The 24,756-nt window shown below is 41.1% G+C and overlaps 1 protein-coding gene across 1 annotated transcript in view; it reads left to right on the top strand.

Moving 5' to 3' along the window:
- The window catches only part of LOC126383142 (choline transporter-like protein 5-A), a 222,819-nt gene that overhangs the window by 12,313 nt on the left and 185,750 nt on the right, over positions 1–24,756 (top strand). Inside the window, exon 3 of the mRNA XM_050033584.1 lies at positions 22,937–23,010. Within this exon, the coding sequence (XP_049889541.1) occupies positions 22,937–23,010 (74 nt within the window). The remainder of the gene's footprint in view (positions 1–22,936; positions 23,011–24,756) is intronic.

The raw sequence follows: 24,756 nt of genomic DNA, 5'->3' as shown, positions 1-24,756 counted from the left end.
ACTATGCTGCATCCTCTCTTCTGTTTCGGTCTGGCCACAGCACCTCATCCACATCACAAGCAATGTTTTCCCTGGCCAAGCAGCAGGGGAAATATCGCCTAGCATGGCAAATCCAGCCATGAAAAGCATCAACTGCTATATCTCCACATGCGTCTTCCATAGCTTGGAGAAGGGGTATACGCGTTTGTGGATTTCGGTCATACGCTTTCCATCTCCAGGCAGAAAAAAAAAATCCTCAATAGGATTGAGGAATGGAGATTATGGAGGGAGATAAACAACTGAAAAGCGTGGGTGGGCAGTGAGCCAGTTACGAACCAGAGCAGCCCGGTGGAAACTTACATTGTCCCAAATGACAACGTACCTGAGCTGCTCTGGGCCAGCTATCTGATCTGGTGGAATGAGTGTGTTGTGTAGGGTGTCCAGGAATGTGATCAGATGGGCAGTGTTGTAGGGGCCAAGGGTAGCAGAGATTACGGTCCTTGGCCTTCCTCGTCCTCGTCCTCCCCGTCCTCCTCTTACTTTCACTCCTCTGGCTCTGGCTCTGCCTCTGTTTCCAATGTTGGCATCCATTGTTCCAAAACAGAAGAGCTCCCCTGTTGCCCTTTTATAATAAAGCTCTGATTGCTAATTGTAAAACTGTGTGACAGGTGTTTGCCCATGTGATGAGTCAGTGTGCATAGTAGGGCAATTAACTTTAGAATTTTGAATGACAGTGTGTTCCTTGTGAAAACAAGAGATTTTCTTCATGAAAATTGTACCAAATGCAGAGAATTGTGTTTTGAAAAAAGTGTGTTTTAGAACTGCAATTTGAGTGTAAAGCAGGAATTGTGCTTGTAGTTTAGCAGAATTGGTTCAGGGGGTTGGTGCATGAGTTACATGTTGTGGTCATTGTGTCTCAAGTACCAGTATTTGTGTGTAAACAATTGAGAAAAACTGTAACTGTAACATTACTGTCATTATCATGAACATCAAAATTTAGAACACACAGTCACATTTTATAACTTTGTAAGGCCATCATGTACATGATTAGCTGAGTTGCTAGTGTTAGCTATCGCAAAGAACTAGAACTAACTAAAAATCAACAAGCTAACATTAGCCTATAGCCTACTTTAACAAACTAACTTACCACAGGGGCAGAAACAGATGAAACATCGTCTTCAGAGTCCCGAGGCCAAGTGTCGCATCCTACTCCAACTGGAGCGGCACTGGAGGGGCTTGCATCAGTTTTTTCAACCATCTCAGCATTGCTAGGTTCTGTGCTCTGATGAGGAGTGGCGAGCATATCTGGCGAGTGGCACCCAGCGTGACCGTCATGCAGCGAGTTGAGTTCTGTGTGTGTGCATGCACGCGCGTGTGTAGCCAGATCAGGTGCAGCAAAAGCCACTGTATTTTTGCTGTTCATAAGTTTTTATTGAAATTATTCAAGCGACAAAAGCGACGTTCAGATACCCATACGTAATGACGTTGTAAATAACATCCATTTCGATATTGCTTTGATTTTGTTTTTATTTTTATTTTTTTTTATGCTGTCCCGTAATTGTCCCAGACACATCATCTTTGTGTCCCAGTAGCAATTTTTATAGTCCCCGGGACGTCGGGACACCATTAGTTTCGAGCCCTGAGAGCATATTAATAGTTTATTAACCTTTATACGACACTGTTTCCACTTTAGATCCAGTAGCTGCAAATGATTATTATTAACTATTAATAACACTTTATTAATTTAATCTGATAGGGTCTTATAGTGTCTTATAAACCAGTAATAAATGTGGTTATTGTTCTATAATTAACCCTTATAAATCATAATTAATGTAAATAGACATCTTATTAATTAATATTTAGGATAGCTTTATAAACTGTTATCAAGTTTCTATTAAGTGCTTATAATGCTCCTATATGCAATAATAACTGTGTTAATTATGCTATAATTAACACTTCTTTAGTCTTATTAATGGTAATAAACATCCTATTCTGTCTTATAAGCGCTCATTAACTGTTAATTGGTGCTTATTAAGCATTAATTAACGCTTATTACAGTACCTTAATATAAAGTGTTACCCAAGATTTAATCAAACGTCCACAGATATTATCTGGGCCCTGACTTTTGTTGACTTTTGTTTTGCGGAAGACATTTTCAACATCTCTGCATGTTATGTTAAAATGCTTTAAGTTTGTGATGGAGTTCCTGAACCTCCTGGCTGAAATCAAAGCTATCAAAACAAGTGTAAAAGCAATTAAGAGCATTGGCAACTCAAAGTCAGACTTAAAACCCTCTAAAGAAACATGGCTGTTGTTCCCTTGGTTCTGGATACCCGCTATTGTTTTCATGCAGGACCAAGCGGAGCCATGGTTATTTGCAGCCATCTTATCTTCAAGTTTAGACTTGTATCTCTGTTTTGCCTTTAAAATTTCAGTTTTCAACTCCTTAGTGGCCGCATGCAAATCAGAGGCTATTCCCTGCTTAAAAGCACATTTTTTCTTCTGTATACAGTCTTTCACAGACTTATTCACCGGGGTCTGCCCATTGGGTCCGACAGCCCATTGGTCCGACATCCCATTGTTCCGACCATATTAAACCCATTGTTCCGAAGTCCTGTTGTTCCGAAATCATCATGATGCCGTGTGGTTAAGGTCTGGTTAGGTTTAGGCACAAAAACCACTTGGTTAGGGTTAGGAAAAGATCATGTTGTGGGTTAAAATGAAAAAGAAAGTGGCAAACACAAAAACATAAGTCGTGAGCCTGCTTCGCCTCAAGCCTTTCTCAGCTGACCCAGAGCCAGTTGCGGCGCACCATCAAGGCAGAAATATGCCCGCCGGGAGCCATTCAGCACCGCAGAGAGCTCCCCACACAACACAGACCCCAGAGTTAATAACAGGAGGTTATGGTGTTTCATTCTCTCCTCTCTATGACACTTGTATCTCAACCAGTAGCCTACTTTTGTTGCGTTGCTGATCCTCTATGGTACACAAATACAGTATAACCTAATATAATCACATATCAGAACAACGGGATGTCGGACTAATGAGAGGTCGGAACAATGCTACGGCACCTATTCACCCACGGTTTGTTATTCAGGTAGATTTTGACTTGTTTACAGGGAATGATCATGTCTCTACAGTTAATGGGTGCGGTTACATGATAGCTTCTCATTCAGAATTAAATAACTCTGAATGAAATCATTCGGAATTCAAGTCTTTCCAGGTAGTTGACATGGGAAATATTCATTCCGAATGAACTTTTTTGGGTCCGCGCAAGGTTTGGGGCAGGGAAGGTTTCTGGTTGGATAGTGGACGGGGTGTGTCTATGTTTACCGGAAGAAAACACTAGTCCTTGATCTGGATAACAAAATGCTTGACGCCGCCTTCTTAATGCCTTTTTCGGACTTGTTTTGCTTATATTCTTGAAGCAGCAGTACGACAACAACCTTGTTCTGCTAATGCCTCATCTGTTGAGGAGGAGAAGGGAGGTAGAAGGTCGAAGAAGGGAGATAGATGACCGTGCTTTGGTGAATGAAGACAGGTGAGTGCAACAAGTCCGACTGCTCTATCTCAGCCCGTTGCTATGCACGCTGTATACGTCATCGCGCCAGAAGGACAAGGAAATGAGCATGTGCAGAAAGACCGGAATGAACTTAAAGAGGAATGAGTGTATACAAGTCCGAGAAATTCTTTCATTTGGAATTAGAAACGGAATATTCCAGCCCCTTACATCGGATTGAATTTTCAATCGCATTGGCCATTTTCATTCTGAATTAGGTGTTTACAAGATCACTTTTAATAGGAATGAACTTTAATTCTGAATGAAAAGGGAATTAAACTGTCTATGTAAACCCACTCAATGACAAAGACAGCATGGATGGACTTAGTTTCCCACAGTCCTCTGTTTTTCAGACTTAAGTGTGATTTCCTGCCCATCGTGCCAGTCTTCAGTGGCCATTGGTCCCTCTGGCATATGACCCTGTGATGTCACCAGGCCAATAAAGACTCAGCTTCTTCCATTCCTCCTCCTCTATGTCAGGAACTCTCCACCCAACCTGATCTCACAAAAATACATGAAATGACCACGACCTCTTAACACCGCATACCATGATGGCAGCACGTAATGGGTTGAAATTACGTGCCGGTACCACGGAAACAATGCCAATGTAAAGTCAATTAGGATCCTTTTTCGTGGTGGACACACGGATTCCCTGATTCAACAACGTCCTGTATACACACAAAAACACTAAAGTGTTCATGATATTAAAACGGCAAATATATTCCTCTGTTATAATTTCCCAATAATAATAATAATAATAATGATAATAATGATAATAATAATAACATGATAGTTCGGCTGTACTATGTAGGGTGATCAAGCCTGTTTATTCTGGATTCACACCAATGGACTGTCACTCAGCTTCCTGACATCAAAAGACGAATCGGTGACCAACCACTGGGTCACTTCAGAGACAGACTCAGCCACATGGTCTGAAAGGTGTTTCAAACGTAACTTTATTATTTAACATGTTGGTGTTACCCAGGAAGAAGATCCAAGCAAGATGCCACTCGGCACCAGGTCCCCTATGGTGCAGACGTCTGTATGTATGTTAATGGGATAACACCTTTCCCCGCAGTTGTCTTTTAAGAGGAAAGACAGAAACATGGATTCCAGGAACCAACATGTTGAATTGTAATTTTATGCTTCACCCTTCTTTCTATTTCAGTGCATATACATACACATGTACATATATCTATGAGGTTATAACATGATCACCATGTATAACATTTAAATCTGAATTAGTAGTGTTTGTTGACCACTTATTTATAAGTTGGTAATATCCTGTTGCAGACAATGTGTGTTTGGTACCATTCAATAGCAGACAGCGTCTCGTTGATAAATATGGAAGTATTAGAAATGTTCCAAGCTTCATTAACCATCTAGGAAGCAATTAAAGTAAATTAAACTTTAAACTAAGCAAATGTGCAGGACGGGAGGAGTTAAATGTCCCGCCAGTGACATTGAACTGCTCCTACTGGACATCAGCCTAAGAAGACAGCTGGCAAGGCCAATCACAGCACAGAGGCCGGAGCCTGCCTGCCAGTCTCAACCCCTTGGAACAACTATAAGTTGAGTGAGGTTAAAGTTAAGAGTCAAGAGAGAAAGGAACAAAGAACTTGAAGAAGAACTTTTGAGAAGCCGGCGGACCATGCTGGGCTCTATCCAGCGTGACCCGCCGGGCAATTCCATGGCATCCTGGGCTGAACTGAACATGCTGAAACCCAACAGAAAGAACTTTATGCCACACGGTCTGCCTAACTCCTGCATCCTGGACCAACAAGGTCAGCACTGAAGAAAGTCAGACTCCTGTATGCCCACACTGGGTGTGTGAAGAAGACCAACATGGAGGGCCAAGATCATCTGAGCCAAGGTTGCCATGTGAGCTCAGGAACGCCCAAAAGCGTCCAAAGGCTCCAGGAGTTCGACTGAGGAGAAGAGAGGGACCAGCTGAGCGGGCTGCCCCGTGGGACAGCACCAGGAGCAGCACACCAAGGAGCAGCGCTGCCTTTTCCTCTTCCCCCTCCAGAGCATCTTCTTTCTGGTCTGCTACAACTCAGGTGAAACAACATCATTTTCCTTTGCTGGGGTTTGATGCGTAGTTTAAGTATGGTAGGGAGCATTATATATAACTAGGATTTCCCCTAAGTTTTCAGATGTTTCCCTTTTTGCTTCCCATACTTCTCAGCTGTTGAATGGTGCTTTTCACAGGTCCATGTCAAAGTTTCCTCTGCTAATTATCTTACCCTTGCTCACTGCTTCATCTGGTTCACTCTGGTCATTCGTTCATTCATTCATTATGCATCGCTGTATTCATTTCATTCCACTCATAGTTGCATTTACTCATTGTCTTGTTTGTTTTTAGTTGTATTGCGTCTTGGTCTTCTGTGTCAGTAGTTAGAATAAATGTTTATCTATAAAGTCGTCGTCTTGGTTTTTTGTAGGATTACATTCAGTCACTTTACGGGTGCAAAGATTCTGGCTACTTGAGCTCTATTTGAATTGACAACTGATAATTAATAATTTCCCCAAAGTGCGTTAAACATTTTTGTCTGATCAACAAGAGGTGTGGTTTTATTAGTCTGACTATGAAATTATATTGCTGGACGAATAATTAAAGTGGTTATGTTTAATAATTCTTATTAACGTCACTTTCTGCTAATAATGAGCTAATCAAACCCTATAGTATTCATGGTGAAAAACGTAGGCACCTGAATAAACTGTTAATCAAATCAAAATTTACATATATGTAATGGTGGAGAATTTCGGCGAGCATTTATTTAATAAATGCTGCCACTGAATAAATTATAAATTATGTAACATTAATATTTCCTACACTAGATATTTGATATATTCAAATATTCAGTCCCAAAAACGCAGTTTCTAGAGAACTTGCTAAAATATTTAAAATTTACCATCATCCTTACTTTTTTTTGACATATTTCATCTAGGTGCAGTGTTATTACTAGTTCAGCTTTACCAGACATTTGATATAATCAGTAGATGTATCTTTTTACGACTCTATTTTACAACAAGCCGCAAAAAACCTACTGTCCCAAAAACGCAGTTTCTAGAGTACTATCTAAAATATCTGAAATTAGCCGACATCCTTGCTTTTTTTCTTAACATAGTTCATTTATGTGCAGTGTCATTACTAGTTCGGCTTTACTCGATATTAGATATATTCAGTAGATCTATCTTTTTACGATCCTATTTTTCAACTCTATTTTACAAGCCGCAATAAACCTACCGTCCCAAAAACGCCGTTTCGAGTGTATTAGCTAAAATATCGAAAATTAGCCGACATCTTTACTTTTTCTTAACATAGTTCATCTAGGTGCAGTGTAATAACTAGTTCGGCTTTACTAGATATTAGATATATTTGGTAGATATATCTTTTTACAACCCTATTTAGAACCCTACTTTGCAAATCAGAAGAACTACAACTATGTTTCTGATATGTATCAAGCTGCATGGCGCGGTCCCAGGGAATTGTAGTTTTTAAAAAAGATAAGTGTTTTTCCTAGATTTGGAAGTTGTAAATACTGAATTGAGAGTACACTGTGGACTTTAAGGGGATGGTAAACACACTTGTGTAATCAGATTTTAAATATCTAATTTCTAAATTGGTGAAAATTAATTTTATCCATATTTTACCCATATCTGACAGCATCCCCAGTTGTTGACTACACTCACCTGATAGTTGAGGTCAAGAGCGCTCTCTAACAGTTGGTCCCACGTCTGTACCCCTTTCGTTGCTGATTTATAAGCCCTCAAACATGCACTGAGGTCAAGGTTCAAAGGTGAATGGCTGAAAGCAGGAGCCATGTAGAATCTTCATACTGACATATGTTACCAGGTTGAGACCTTTCCAGTGATGTATTTGGTTTGCTCTACGACAAAGTTTTGATTTTTTCATTTTTTGGACACAAGCCATGCCAGGTATAGTTTCAGAGAGCACTTTGAAGGCCCAGTGTATAAAATGATTTTTGTTTGTTTCTTTGCTTGTTTTTTTTTCTTTTTTTACTGTAGATAGTTACTAAAATGAGTCATCCTCAGACAATACAATACTACTAAAAAGTAAACCAATAATAACAATAATGAAATCAGCAAAAATAATATTAAAATTATATTGAAATTTTAAAATCTATTTACAGGGTGGAATGGTAGCCTAATAGATAACTTAGATACAATGTATTATTGTTTAGACACTTTATTATTGTTTAGATACTATTAAGCCTATTATTGCATTTACTTTTAGCATGTTATACTTTTATCTACTGTAGGCTATATGTTTTAATTTATTTAATAACGAAATTATTTTATGTTAGGCCTACATCTTAATATTTTATGTCATTTATCATAGTTTAGTTCTTAACTCCAGTGTTTCCTCAGCGGGAGACGTGTGGGCCGACAGACGGCAGACAGTAGCTACAAAACAGTAGTGGAACGCACCCCATCCGCCCACAGCACAATGCTCAGCCCTACACTATCAAAAGCTGGCAAAATACATTTATTTTATTTTATGGCCTTGACATTAACCTGTCACTGTTGAGTTATCAAGAACACTTCCATGTTTTTGTGTGTATACAGGAATGTTAAAGATATCATTGAGGAAAACGAGGTTGACGTGACGTTATTGAATCAGGGAATTCGTGTGTCCACCACGGTAAAGGATCTTGATTGACTTTACATTGGCATTGTTTCCGTGGTACCGGCACGTAATTTCAACCCATTACATGCTGCCACCTCGGAATGCGGTGTTAAGAGGTCGTGGTCATTTCACGTATTTCTGTGAGATCAGGTTGCTCCACCTGCTACCCCCATCCTCTGCTCTTTCTCCTGGGACCCCCAGCATAGAGGGTCGCTGCTGCAGGAGGACCTGCCTGCTCCTCCTCTGTACTTCTAACCTCTACTGCCAGAAGGAGCTGCAGCCTAGCTCTGATCGTCACATTACTTGCAAAAAGCAGACAGAGAACGTTCTTAAGGCGCACTGAACTGACATCAAAGAACTAGTGTCGACAAAAGCCGACAATTGTGTCATGTCACATCGCCTGAGTCTCAACCAAAACGTTTCACATGAACAAAGACTACAGCCCATTTTCCTGCTAGAATGTATGTTTTGAGCCTGTGTGAGTGGAAATAATTCTTCGTACCAAGAGGCACCAGCAGTCTGTATTCTTCATTCAAAAAGAAAAACCTGAAGATTGACAGGATGGATTAAAGATGCTAGTTAGCCAGTTAGCACATTAACAAAGCAACCCGATGTTGAAAGAACAGATGATATTTACTGTGCACCAGTGAACAATAACACAGATGATTACTGCTATTACTGCTGTTTCTGCTAAAGAACACAATGGCAAAAATCATAATATAACAAGTTTGTTTCAATCTCACACCCTTTTGACTCCAGCCATTTGTTTTCTCTCCTTACTTGTGTTTCTCTTGTCCACTGAGCTGATCTGCCAATCAGAGTGACTTCATTCACCGACAAGATCTGCCAACTCTAATGTTAATACAACATACTGAATCAGCCGAAAAAAAGATCATAAGGGCTGATTAGTGCCCAGGTGTGGGACACACCACAAAAACTAGTGCGACAGACACTCACTGACAGCCCAGTGCTTAATGACGACCAGCTGTCAGCTTGATGTGTCAGGGCCCTTAAGGGCCTTATACAGTTTTTGGTTAGTAAGGAACAAACCACTAATCTAAAGTAAACAAGTTTAGCGCTAGCAGCAAAGTCTGCAAGCTGTCTTCACAAGCAACAAAGCCAAGTTAAAGCCAAGCTACTACCTCTTTAAAAGGACGACAATGAACAGAGCGACCAGATTTCTTTGACCTGCATGACTAAAGTACAGCACAGCAAATACTGCACCGAAACGCCAGTTGTCCAACGTGGAACTGGTGCTTGGACATTTAAATTCTGTCCATAGACTGTATATGGCCCCTGCCATCTTGCTCTGGTGATGCTATTCAGAGCCAGAGTCTGTGCAGTATCAATCTCAACGGTATCAAGTTTCCCACCCATTCACCTGTCCAACCATTTGCGAACAGTGCCATGGAATGCAAGCCCACCGACTCGCTCACACAGTCAATCATGTGGTAAAATCCCCATTTTGTAGCATTAAAGAGACAACAGATAGGATTCGGGTTTTTTTAGCTTGGCGTCACCTGGCGTCAGTGGTGCTGGTCGCACTGTTGCAACGACCAAATTGACCGTGGGGATCAGAGATAATCAATATTATGACTCTATTAGACTCTAAATTAAATACAATGTAGGCTATAAAGCCACCGGTATAACTCTGTGTATATGTAGAATGAGAAGGTGTGTGACACTCTACTAAATAAATGAGTAAAGAGACTGAGCAACAATTATCAGATTAATCTGAAGAAAAAACAAATAGTAATGCAAATAATTATACCAGAGTGCACAGTACCAATACAAACAACTCACAGTAAATTATACCATTACAGTATCAGTACAAACAACAGTAGACACAGTGGAATTATACCAATATGCACATGTAAACAGTCCCGATTCCAGAATAAACGGTACTGTATGGAAACGATGCGGCCGGTTGGAGCTCAAATTGAATGGGAAACAAAGTGTTCACTTAGCTGGGCGATGTCCGTCGATAGCAGCCTCCGTGAGAAGAGAACAGAAGGAAGGGAGGGGGTATCACCGTCCGAGAGCTGCCGTAGAATGGCAACGAGGATGTCAGCCGACCAACACTCGCTACCCGGTCCCTGGTTGCGGCGATTTGCGACGCTGGCCAGCTAGGAATTAACTAGCAGCCAGTACAGTACAGCAGTGTTAATTTTGTCAACTAAAACTTAAACGAAAACTTTTCGTTGACGACCCTTTATTCCGTGACTAATTTGTGACGAGAACTTAAATTTAATAAGTACTGACAACAAAAACTAAAACAAAATCTCTGTTCATTATGAAGTGACGAGTAAAAACGAAAAAGCTGATGCTGGCCGGCCGGACAATCTGGATTACAACCATCCTCAATGCCTTGATTGTTTTTCTTTTTAACCAATTAATTATCTTAACTCTAATTCAAACTCTCAGTCTATCTTTCTGATTGGATGACCTCCCCCTGCCCTCGGCGCGGTGGCGGTGCACGTCCAGTTTTGCCACACAGAAGCCTTGGCTTCACAGCGGGAAGCCGGGAACAACAACGCCTGTAAAACTCTGTACAAGTACACCAAAGCATTAATTTTCGTTTCCAAATATTTATTTGAAAACAAAACCATTCTTACGGTCAATAAAAAACCATCTTGTTAATAATAAAAAAACAAATGTAATCTCAACAGTGACTGCACCAGCCGGCAGCCGGTTGAACCGCATCCAATGTTCATTCATTCATTTAATCGCGTGTTCAATGTGTGTGTTGTGTGTGTGTGTGTGTGTGTGTGTGTGTGTGTTTGTGTGTGTGTTTGTGTGTATGTCAGAGAGGAGGCGTTATCAATAAAAAAAAAGTTTCCACTAATCATTTCGGTGTTTATTTCTTTTATTCTTAATAATTAGTTAATAATAATTAATTCTTATTTTTTTATTAAAATGCGTAATATAGCCAACAATATTATAGACCAAAAGTTAATCTAATTTATTATTGTAGAACGTATTTAGCAAATCACCACTTTCAACTGGAGACACGGCGCAGCAGCAGCGCAGAAAAAAAAAAAAAAAGGCATTATAAAAAGCCGACAAATAGTGTTAATTAATTGACATGAGACATTGGGCAGCATAAACAATGAAGTTACATATGACGATCTGGCAGACGGTGCGGCGCTTGGAGGGGCGCTGTAATCCTGGCAGTCCTAGTGTTAACCAACACTGAATTAAAATGGGCATATGATTAAATGTGTTGGCTAGGTTTTGATGCCCTTGTAACAAAATAGTAAATTAAAATGGGCATAACAGTTAAGCTGTTATGATCTTATTTTGATGTCTTAAGAGGATTGGAGCTTTATTCTTGCAGGTTGTAAGTCATTTGTTGTACAAATATACAGAAAATAAACAAGAACCTGTGAAGGACATGATTATGTATTGCACTTTTTCTAACAAGCCTTAGACATTCATTTTTATTATACAAGAGTAATATGGTACATTCTTAGTTTAAATGACTAAACACATAGTTAAAGGTATCCGTACAATGGAGTTTTTACTACCATGACAAACATCCTTTTGCAAAATCTATTACAGTATAACAGACATTGGTTTTGAAGCCTCTTTGGTAACGGAGCTCCCTCCATCTCTTGAATGCCTGACTGAGGTTTACTCTTGTTTCTCCTCTTCTTTTATCACTCTCCTTTTTGCTCTTCTTTGCCTCCTCAGACAGAGGAGCTCGTTTTCTTTTGCTAGGCCATTTTTCACTTGTCTCCAAACTTTGTCCATCTGCCATTGTGCTCGTGACTCAACTATCTCATGCCCAACTCCTCATAAGGACCTGCTCCAGTCCCTGATTGGCTGACTGACCAATTTCGCAATACATGATGCGTTTCCTGCCGTAATAGTCCAGGGGCCAAGGGGCTAATTTTCACAAATTGGTATCACTTAAAGGGACCAAACAATTTTGGTATTTTTGACTTCCTCTATGTCTCTAGTTTACATTTTGGTATGATAGACCTGCCTATCTAGTAGCTTAAGAAAAAATTTTGGATGATGTTTGGGTCCTCCCCAAAATTGAAAATAGTCAAAATTGAGGCTTCTCCAAAAGGGACAGTGTCTGCCTTATCACATGAATCTCGGGAAATAATTAGAATGTCACCAAATTTGGACTGAATGTTCACAGACCGTTGCTCCACACAATTTGGCAAAGATTTCATCAGTACCTTGCTCCTTTTAAAAAATGTATACACCTAAACACACGTGAATTATAGGCGGACATGGAATGAGGAATAAAAAAATCCAAAAGGCATGTACACGTGTTTGCCATTATTAATGTAAATAAGCCAATCACCCCAAAATTGCATTTATATGTGCCAAAGAATGTCATCTTATCATAAAAGTAGGTTATTAGATTACTCACCTCACCATCTGATGTCACCAGCCCCTGACAAGTAACTAGTGCAGCCAGAACTTCAAACAGACAAATAGAATGGGGCCCTATTAGTCCAGGGGCTAAAGGGATCATTTTCACAACTTGGTAGGCCCCTATCACCCACGGGGACCAAACAATTTTGGCATTTTTATCTCTCTATAGGTCTCTAGTTTATATTTTGGTATGATAGCCCTGCCTATCTAGTAGCTTAATTATAGTTATCACTCTGTAAACAAACGTACACCCGTGTAGGAAAAACACTACAAATAGGGTGAAAACGTAACTAATAGATATCCCCATGTAACTTGCCCAGTTGATCACTCATATTAAGACAAGCGTTTTTTGTATTACAAATTTTCTGAAATATTTTATTTAAATATGCACCAATTTTGTTAATGAAGACAATCACAAGGAGGGGAAATTGATTATGCAGTTACTGTGCTAACACTTAGTGTTACTGTAGCCTACAGTAGGCCTACTAGCACTCAGAGCTGCCCAGTTGCTATTTGACCCATAACTAGGAGGTAGAGGGAGTACTACCGCTTGCCTAAGGCGGACTCCCAGGCTAGCAGAGGGAAGGAGGTGCCTTATTTCTCCAATGTAGGCCATCCTAAAATAGGGGGGCCCACCTGCTGCCCTTATCCTTGATCAGTACTTCCTAAGAAGTCAGACAAGTCAGTCAGATGAAGTCCAGCGACAGGTAGAAGGATATCAGTATCACTGCCACTGAGGAGGAGAAGGAGGGAGTGGTAAGAGAGGATGCAGGTGACACTGAGGTCAGTATGCCAGTCAGAGAGAGAACCATGGAGCAAAAGGTTAGAGTTAGATGGCCTAGGACAAATGACAGTAAAGAATGGGAGATAGTTAATAGAGATTTGTCAGTAATCTTAAGCAGGCTTAGAGGAAATGCAATAGAAAAGTTAGAAAAGATGGGAGATATAATTTACTCATATGGTGCAGAGAGGTTTGGGGTACATGAGAGAAAGAGGGGTGAGAGGGTACAGTCAGGTAAGTCTAGGCGGCAAAGAGAAATAGAGAAGGGCGGCAAAGAGAAATAGAGAAGTTAGTTAAGGAAAGGAGACAGTTAAGAAAGCAGTGGAAAAAGCTCATTCAGCTCCAGAAAACATTCCAGCTCATTTGCCTGGTTGCTGCAGGTTTGTAGTTCACACATATCTTTGCAACGCAGACCAAGCAGGAGCATGATAGTAGGTCCAATACAGCCTCTGGTGCAGGCGTACCTCGCATCCACTCAATGGCCAGATCCCCATCATGGATCTTCCATCCATGATCCTTTGGATTTGGTACACTTGGATTGCACTCCAGACTCCTACGCCAGATAGCAGCCTGATAGTTTGCTTGTAAGGCATGCATGTAGAGACAATCCTCACAAGGTGGAAACTGACTGGAGTCTATTTCTCCATGCCTTGCACAAAATAGCTGGTAGCGAAGCGTGTTAACTTTAGTTGTGTTTGTGGAAGGCAGGTACATCTGACATGTGACCTCCTGGAGCTTTCCAAATAGGTCATCTGAGACCTCCCAGGAGCTTCCCAACTCTCTGAATGTGTCTTGGCAGGTCTTGTTAGTCTTCAGTTTTTTAAATATGGCTGACTTTCCACGGCCACTGAAAGCGCTAACTGTATAGGAAGCTGTTTGGGCTTAACAATACAGACTGGTGAGCAGTGATAACTAACATGTCTTTGGGGTCATCAGGTGGGAACCTCCTTTCATTAGTGTTTCGTCTAGTTGGTCCCACGACACCTCCAAGAGGCTAGACAGTGATCTCTGGCGTCCCAGAGACACTCCCCTAATGCCAGGTCTCACTGCTCCCCGCACCAACCCAATAACCTCGTTTACCTTACTTACACATGACTTTCAGCCCAAACAGCACTGCCACCTTCAACAAACCCCAGGCTCTGTACATGCGAACTCCAGATAGAGACAGCGCCGATACTACCTATCCTAGCACATTAACCATACTCTCTTTCACACATGACATAGCATAACTCCAATATAAGCTAAAGTTAAAGGAGATAGAGAAGATAAAGTCACAGGATCAGCAAACACACTCACCTTGAAGCATGATCTCAAACAAAAGGGATTCAAATACGCCACTCCCACACTTAAATAACCCTCCTCTTCCTGGAGTTTCTCCTGAGAGGACTGATTGGTGGATCTTTTCACCTGATCTCAAGGAGTTATGTACCCTGCTTAGTAGTTCCCCCTGCTGGCCCCCAACTGACATCATCACTCCTCATCCAAATCCACTGACGAGCTCTGGCTGCTTCATCTGACATTTCCTTCACTGTCTTCCTCAAACTCTGTCCCCGCACTCCGTGTTCCCCCAGGAGCGAGACAGTTGATCTCGCTATGAATCCCCTACACCCCACTTCCACTGGACAAATCCTAGTTTTCCATCCTCGCTGCTCAGCTTCTGCTCCTAAGTCTGCATACCTCAGCTTTTTCTTTCATAGGCCTCTTCCACTGAGTCTTCGGAACTGTCAGCTCAATAAAATAAACTATCCGTTGACTCACTGACCACAACACTATGTCAGGCCTCTGCTTGGTGCTAACTATTTGCTGGGGAACAACAAGCTTTCCCCCTAAATCTACTTGCATTTCCCAATCACAAGCACCTTCTAGGCGGTCACACCCTTGCCTCCTTACTAACTTATCCCTTCTGTATTTCTCCCCCTCACGGACAAACTGAATTGCTAAACTCCTATTCTTAAAACCTTATGAATTTACCTGTCTTCGTTTCCCTTCGATGCCTGCAGCTAAACTTTTCAACACCTGGTTAGGTCGCCATGCATATCGGCCTTATGACAAGCTAACTTTACAGCCTGACAAAATATGCTTTAAGGTTGCGGTACCTGAACACAATGGGCATGATGGGTCCCCATTTACCCACAGTTTTAAGTTCTGGGGGGTTGATAACACATCGTATGTAGCCCCTACCAGGAATCTAATACGATTCTCCTCCATACTCCACAGGTCCCTCCAACTAAGCTTCCTCTTCTCTACACTTTCCCAATTCAACCACTGTCCCTGCTCAGCCTGGGCCACTACCTTTGCACCCCTTAATATCTCCTCCTGTCTACGTATCTGTTCCATAACCAGCTTTCTTTTATCTTTGAGACCTGCTTTATTCCATACCGGTTTGCCTGAGCCAAGCCCCAGGCCTCCCCAGCCAAACTGAACATTACCTATAATCTCTGCATGCCTAAGAGCTGCCTCTGCCTCCTGAACTGCCGATCTTGGGTTCCACTTCCTCCCCTTGGTTGGATTTGGAACCACACTCCGAATTACCATATCCTTACTCCCAGATAACAACAGCTCTGTCCTGACCTTGGTACATTTAAATTCCTCTGTTGAACTAGATACTGGCAGCTGAAGTATCCCTTTTCCATACAATGCAACACTACTTAGACACCTAGGAGCGTCCAACCTCTTCCTAATGTAGGCGCTAACTGACCTTTCAATTCTCTCCACAACAGATATTGGAATTTCATAAATTGACAATAGCCACATTTTGCAAGCACCATAACTTCAACTTTCCTGGAAGTTCTGATTTATCTATTCTGTCCAATCCTGCAGCCACATCTTTTCTAAATTTCACCACCTGTTCCTCATCATTCAACTCTACATTGTACGACCTACCTAAGCTCTTTACTGACTTTTCCCTAATTGTTTGGATTTCCTCATCATTTATGACAAACTTCCTGTCACTTAAAGCTATAGTTGGTAATGTTGGAGAGTTAACAAGATTTGAAAGCGGCACCTCCTCTAAGCTACGCCCCCTCCTCCCCCTCCCATCAGTGTTCCGTCCAAAGCCACGGCCCCACACAAGCTTAAACGCGCATCCTGCAGTCAGCAGGGCAGAGGAGAGCCAAGTAAAATAACAAATCCCCCTGAAGCAAACAAATAATTACCTGTCCAACAGAAAGACAGCAACCTCTGCATCACTTTTCAGGCCCTTCAGCTCCCTGAGTTGTCTCCACCATTCAAAAGCTGCACCAATGTTGACGTCTGGTTTGTTCTCTCGCTTTATCCAAAGCCTTTTCGTCGCAGCCTTTTCTGCCTCTGACTTTCCTTTCTCAGCCTGTTTAGCCAGGCGAGCCGTTACAAATAACGCTGGAAGTGGTACTTTTGGCTGCATTTTCTCTGCCATTGTTCAGCAAACTCCTGCTAACTCGGTATTTCTGCCGAGGAGTGTGCTGAATATTTCCGGCAATGGTGACACGTGATGAGTGCATGCAGGGAGGAGGGAGGGAGGGACAGAGGGGGGCTCGGGCAGGACGAGACATGAAGGCATCTGATTGGTTCTTTCCATCCGCACCGAATGGCAGGGATTGGTCAGAGTTTTTACAGGCCTGCAGCTGCCACAGAGGTCTGATTTTTTTCATTCCTTTTTCTGAACACATTATGTGTTGACTACTCTCAGGGTGGAAGGACCATTTCACCCAATAACAAGAAGTGTTTCTGAACAGGATTACCAACTATAACTTTAACTTCCCTCTACGTATCGAGATGCTTCTAGACTTACTAGGCTTGATCTTCATGCTGGCCCACTTGAGGTTCTTATTTACCTTCTCTAGTAGCCTCTTTGTACATGGCATTGTTGTGGTTACCAGTGTCATGTCATCCATGTAAGCCCTAACTGGTGGAAGATGCAACCCGTTCTGCTGTCTCTCCCCACCTACCACCCACTTAGAAGCCCTGATGATTACTTCCAACGCCATAGTAAATGCTAATGGTGAAATTGTACACCCTGCCATGATGCCTATTTCTAGCCTCTGCCAACCTGTTGTGAAACCTGCCGTACTTCGACACAACCTAATATCCTGAAAGTATGCTTTCACTAAGTTAACAACTACCTGTGGCTGAAGTAGTCAGATGCACTCCAAATGAGGCTATGTGGTACTGAACCAAACGCATTTGCAAGATCTAAAAATATTTCATGCAGGTCCCTTTTGTTAATCTTCGCTGCCTGAATCTGGTGCCAGATCATGCTAGTATGCTCTAAACACTCTGCAAAAACGCCTGACCACCTCCTGAACTTCCTTCCACCTAGGTGGCCTGACATCGATCTCATGCTCTGTCCCTCCTAATGGAGGGATATCCGGTGGAAAACCTATTGTCCTATTCTTCTCTGAATCTGAATATGTATTTCTCAAATATTCTTCAACCTCTAGCCTTTCTGCTTTAAACTGCCCTCACTTTTCCTGGCTAAACAATCCTTTAACAAACTTAAAAGGGTCCATGAAAAAACCTGTCCTTACATGTTCCTTCGTCCTCCTTTTTTTCCTGAGATGCTCTGCCCTTCTAAGAACTGCTAGCCTGCTTCTCAACTCCTCTTGCAACACATTAATTCCCTCCCTTTCTTCTTCTGTAGCCTTTTTCCAATGCTTTCTTAACTGTCTCCTTTCCTTAACTAACTTCTCTATTTCTCTTTGCTGCCTAGACCTACCTGACTTTACCCTCTCACCCCTCTTTCTCTCATGCACCCCAAACCTCTCTGCACCATATGAGTAAATTATATCTCCCGTCTTTTCTAACTTTTCTATTGCATTTCCTCTAAGCCTGTTTAAGATTACTGACACATATCTATTAACTATCTCCCATTCTTTGCTGTCATTTGCCCTAGGCCATCTAACTCTAACGTTTTGCTCCATGGTTCTCTCTCTGACTGGCATACTGACCTCAGCATCACCTGCATCCTCTCTTACCACTCCCTCCTTCTCCTCCTCAGTGGCAGTGTTACTGATATCCTTCTACCTGCCGCTGGACTTCATCTGACTGACTTGTCTGACTTCTTAGGAAGTACTGATCAAGGATGAGGGCAGCAGGTGGGCCTCCTATTTTAGGATGGCCTACATTGGAGAAATAAGGCACCTCCTTCCCTCTGCTAGCCTGGGAGTCCGCCTTAGGCAAGCGGTAGCACTCCCTTTGCCTCCTAGTTATGGGCCAGATAGCAACTGGGCAGCTCTGAGTGCTAGTAGGCCTACTGTAGGCTACAGTAACACTGAGTGTTAGCACAGTAACTGCGTAATCAATTTCCCCTCCTTATGATTGTCTTCATTAATGAAATTGGTGCATATATAAATAAAATATTCCAGAAAATTTATAATACAAAAAATACTTGTCTTAATATGAGTGATCAACTGGGCAAGTTACATGGGGATATCTATTAGTTACGTTTTCACCCTATTTGTAGTGTTTTGCCTATACGAGTGTAAGTTTGTTTACAGAGTGATAACTATAATTAAGCTACTGGATAGGCAGGGCTATCATATCAAAATATAAACTAGAGACCTGTAGAGAGATAAAAATGCCAAAATTGTTTGGTTCCCAGGGGGGGTAAGGGCCTACCAATTTGTGAAAATGATCCCTTTAGCCCCTGTACTAATAGGGCCCCATTCTATTTGTCTGTTTGAAGTTCTGGCTCAGGGGTCTGCAACCTTTGCCATTAAAAGAGCCATTTTTGACCAAAAATAATTTGAAAAAATCTGCATGGAGCCGCAAAACATGTTTGAGCCTTATAATCAAGGTAACATAGCCAATTATGTCTAAATTAGCTTATACTTATGGTCTAAATAAGCATTTGTTAATATGTTTTACCACAAGGTGGCCACTGCACAGGGCACTATCTATGATCATTTGGTACTTAAATTTTGCAGAGCTGGCAGTGAGAGCAAACAAATCTGTCCACACACTACTACATTCTCTATTTTATTCAATTTACTTTTTTGGATTTGGCATCCATAGCTAACCAGCCACTGCTATCGAGGTTCAGCAACATTTGGATTCATAGAATCAATTCCCATAGAATTCTTTTCTCAAAGTCTCAAGGAGCCACTGGACAGGGGCTAAAGAGCCACAGGTTGCCTACCCCTGTTCTGGCTGCACTAGTTACCTGTCAGGGGCTGGTGACATCAGATGGTGAGGTGAATAATCTAATAACCTACTTTTATGATAAGATAACATTCTTTGGCACATATAAATGGAATTTTGGGGTGATTGGCTTATTTACATTAATAATGGCAAACACATGTATACATGCCTTTTGGATTTTTTATTCCTTATTTCATGTCCACCTATAATTCATGTGTGTTTAGGTGTATACATTTTTTAAAAGGAGCAAGGTACTGTGAAATCTTTGCTGCATTGTGTGCAGCAACTGTCTTTGAACATTCAGTCCAAATTTGGTGACATTCTGATAATTATTTCCCGAGATTCATGTGATAAGGCAGACACTGTCCCTTTTGGAGAAGTCTATATTTTGACTATTTTCAATTTTAGGGAGGACCCAAAGATCATCCAAAATTTTTTCTTAAGCTACTATATAGGCAGGTCTATCATACCAAAATGTAAACTAGAGACATAGAGGAAGTCAAAAATACCAAAATTGTTTGGCCCCTTTTAGTGATACCAAAATCTGCCTTGGCCCCTGGACTATAAAGCAAATTTTTTCCGCGAAATTTCGGCACCTGTGGCAGAAGCTTATTGCAAAGATTGCAAAGCCACTAAGTAACCTATGTAAACGCTGATAGTGTGATTTTACTGTGGCCACTACCCTGTGCAACCCACATTATTTTCATAATGATATATTTAGGAAAAGATGCTATCAGTTGCCTCTTTAAATAACCAAAAAAACAAACTTAGCAGAAAAATGAAAACTTGAACAAACAGCAGTGTGATAAGAACTACGTGTCATGATAAGAACCATCTTTGGGAATCATTTATTTGATGTGTACTTTGAGTTTTTAGTTTGGCCCATGTCTCATCCACTAACATATCGAGAGGGCTTTATCAGAGATCCACCAGCCACCTGGGGGAGATCCAGATCTTTTGCTTTACTTTTGGGGAGCTGTCATGTTGTCCATCTTTATACACAGTCTATAATCCTATTCAGCGCATCTGTCAAAAACTAATAACTGTCTAATCCTCACATGGTTGACTGGGTAATTAATTAAATCTGTGGCAGTGTGTGATTAGTTTTAATATGTTTTTAATGATAAAGACTAGGGATGCATTGATTTTTCAATTCTCAGCCAATACCAATACAGATGTTTAAAATAACAATTTGGCCAATGGCTGATAGCCGATACCAATATTTTTAGATTGTTGTTTATTTTATTTTGTTTTTATTAATTGTATCTTTTGTGCAAGGGAAACAAAGAAATCTATTCTATAGAAAAATAACTGAACTGTTTTAAAGTAGCCAAATTAAGCCCTTCATTAAACTCCCTGTGAATGAGCACAGGTTTAGTCATACACATTTATAAAACAACCTTTAATATACAGTAACTTTCTTTCACATTAGAAACATTGTTTTAAATAACTGCTTCAAAAGCATTTTAACATTTTAACTAAATGTATCATGTATGTATATGTATGCATCTACTCCTACTCCTATTGTATAGCCTTTACTAATTCAATGGCACAGTCGATTTAACTCTGCTGCAATACTGAGTAGAGGGGTGGACAGCATTTCAGCCTGTCTTGTGATAGACTGGTGTTCAATTCCCTGAGTTGGACAGTTATATTTTATACTTTATATTTCAGCAAGAAAGGCAAATGTTATACAGCAGCAACAGCTGTTGTTACTGCAAAACAGAATGCAGAATTAATGTCATAATACTGTGCTGCACAGTGGCGGATTGATTAGAGCACATCTACACATGTTGCAAAGTCAGCGGTTCAAATCCAGCCTCCTGCAGTGCAGTGCATTTTGGTTTTAGGCTTTCAGTTCATTTCACATTTCTGTAAATTCAGGAATGCTTTGAAATGTTTTCAGCTGTCAGAATTTACACTGCATTTTCTGCAGGAAATGCATTTTCTAGCTGACTTTCACATACAGTCTACAACACAAAGACTGTGTGCTAGCTGGTCACACAAACACACATAGTTTTGATCTATAATTGCATCTTTTCAGCTGAGTGTGAGGAAACCTGCAGTTCTCTCATTTTCATTATAATCAAATTGTAATTTCCCCCTCATTCTTTTCTTAAAGGGATAGTGCACCCAAAAATGAAAATTCACCCATTATCTACTCACCCATATGCCGATGGAGGCTCAGGTGAAGTTTTAGAGTCCTCACAACACTTGCGGAGATCCAAGGGGAGATCGGGTAGCAACACAACATGTGTGCACGCTTGCGCGCTGCAGGCTACAATGAGGCTAAAAACAGAGTTCAAATGACGTTTTTCCAAACAACTTTTTATGTCGGGGCTTCAGGACGAGCAGTATGGAGATATTTTGTGGTTTCAATTATGTGTTTTTGGACGTTTGAATCTGGGGCGCCGTAAGCCTCCATTAGGTGGAGTTGTGTTGCTACCCCCTCTCCCCTCCGGATCTCTGTCCAATAACTTTTCTTATTTCTTTTTATGCCTCCATGCAGGCAATAGCCATGGCTGGAGGAAATATGTTTTTGGGTTGTCCATCCGTTTGTCCATCCATCCATCCATCCATACTTACATCTGTCCCATTCTTGTAAACGTAATATTTCAAGAAGAACTTGAGGGAATGTCTTCAAATCTTGCACAATTCACTTGGATTCAAGTATGAACTGATAAGATTTTGGTGGTCAGGGGTCAAAGGTCAAGGTCGGTATGACCTTGCATCCATCTCATTCTCCTGAATATGATATCTCAAGAACACCTGAAGGGAATTTTTTCAAATTTGACACCAACATCCACTTGGATTGAAGAATAAACTGATTAGATTGGTGGTCAAAGGTCAAGGTCAGTGTGACCTCACAAAACAGGTTTTTGGCCATAACTGAAAAGTTTTTTGCTAATTATGACAAAACTTTCCACAAATGTCTAACATGATATAATGATGAAGTGATGGTATTTTATATCCAAAAGATCAAAGGTCAGCTTCACTGTGACATCATAATGTTCTGCAAAAACACTTCTCTGGCCATTATTCAATGTCACATTTCAGGAACAGAAGGGGAGACATTTGGTCAGATACTGAATTGGTGACACACAAATTGGGTGTCCACATTCAAACTGTGCTGATTGTATAGAGCTTCTGTGCTGCCAAGGGGACAAGAGAAACTTGACTGGTGCACAGAGGCATACAACCACAGGGTGGTAATTCTACTGTAGTTTCTTTATTTCTTTATCTTGCCCTCATCAGTGCTAAAAAAATAAATAAAGAAAAAATAAATAAAAAAATCATTTTTTACAGTACAGCAGCATATTATATATCACATGCTCTCTTCATGAGGATTTTTAATTCAAAGGTTTAGGCATCCAGAAGTAACAAGACACGTATAAATTGACTTATGACTATTGCTGCTTTGGTTTACAGCTTGTTTCTTTTTTGTCTTTTTCAGAAGCTGCACTGATATTGTATGTTGTTTGATTTTCATCATTGTCGTCCTCTCATATATGGCCCTGGGGATAGTGGGTGAGTGAGTCTGTACACACACACGCACACACACACACACACACACACACACACACACACACACACACAGTGCCCTGAGTGTAGGAAAAACCTCTTTGATCAGATTATAATTATATTTATAATTATAATTATAATGTGTGTGTTTGTATGCACTGAAAGACTGAAAGAGCAACTATTTCTTTAGTTTTGCAGGAAAAAAGTAGTGCTGTCACCTCCATAAGTGAAAAGTTTTCACAGTTATTAACTGTAATCACTGTAACAGTCCTAACCATGAGGAAATTGGTGATAATTGGGGAGACATTGAAAGCAGGGAAAGACAGCGATAGGGACAGTGTGGATTGGTAGCCCATGCTGCATCTTGTGTGAGGACTCCCAAACTAGCTACTTAAAAGCCTAAAGGAAAGATACCTTCAGTAAAGCCCAAGAAGGAGGGCGGACAAGCTCCTCAACCGCACAGATTTAACGGTGGCAGACATAAGGAATGGAGAAATGACTAACCACCATCAATGCCCAGATGAAAAGGTGTGCTAGAATCAGCGAGTTAAAAATCCATCAATCTCGAATGAAGTGCCAGAGGGGAGCAGAGGCAACACAGTGCACAGGGGCTACCCCTGGTCAGACACAGGAAGAGGAGGGCCTGGAATCAACCCACAGTTCTCAGAACCTCTTAGTGTGCCTTCCATTTGCTGCCAGCACCAAGCCAGAGGCAAGACACATCAAGTGGCCAGCATCCAGCATCCAACTCAACTTCTGTTTGAAACCAATTTGATCAAATTGAGGACCAGGGGCCTCATTTGTAAAGCTTGCTTACGCACAAAACGGGGCCTTGAAAGTGGCGTACGCCACTTCCCACACAAAGGTTGTGATTTATAAAAATAAACTTGGCGGGAGAATGTGCGCTCCAACTTAAATCCTGAATTGAAATTCTTTATAAATACGTATTTAATCTGCACTGCCTCTAATGTCTCATTGTCCACTCTGTGAGAGCGTAGGAGGGGGAGAGGATGGCGCAACTGCATGGAATATATTTATTTATTTAGCTAAATATTTCCAGTGCATTTATCATGTCTCGAAATACAGCCATTAAGCACAACCGTTCAACTCATTTCATCAGCCCTACTTAGACATGACAAAACCGGCATGAAGAAACGTGTTTGCCTATTATACTTTCATCTTTGAATTGTATTTCAAATTACACGTTGTATTTTGGGACAGGGATACCACTGGTTCATGCTGTAATTCAGGCCAGGTGTCTGATCAGACCAATTGCCATAAACATATAAATACTGCGGTGACCCTCGTGCGTAATTGCGCAAGATGGCACTGACACATACTCCTTTTTGCCTCCATTTTTAATAAATGTGATTCTTTATGTCGCACATCAATGTCAAACATCCTCAAATTTAAAAGCAACACGTTAATTACATGTTGGTAAAGGAGTAGAAATATTTGGTCTACCTTTAGATCAGACCACTTTTTTTTTTGTTCTGTCACTGTCCGTGCAGTCTGACAGACACAGCTGACAGCATCAGCAGCACTGATGTGTTGCCACTTTTTTTTTTCGCTTTCTTTTATTAGTGATCCCGTTGCTGTGGCCACCAAATAAAATATTTCTTCAGTCCTCCACCTCCCGTTAAAGGGTCTCTAGCTCAGTCTCGGAGAAATTCTGTTTTTTGGTTTGTTTCTCACCCGTCGCCATGACTCACACAACTAGAGAACACTTGCATGCCAGCTTATTTATATGCA

Source organism: Epinephelus moara, chromosome 21, assembly GCF_006386435.1.
Source record: "Epinephelus moara isolate mb chromosome 21, YSFRI_EMoa_1.0, whole genome shotgun sequence".
Classification (NCBI taxonomy): domain Eukaryota; kingdom Metazoa; phylum Chordata; class Actinopteri; order Perciformes; family Serranidae; genus Epinephelus; species Epinephelus moara.
This window is presented reverse-complemented; position numbering and strand designations above follow the sequence as displayed.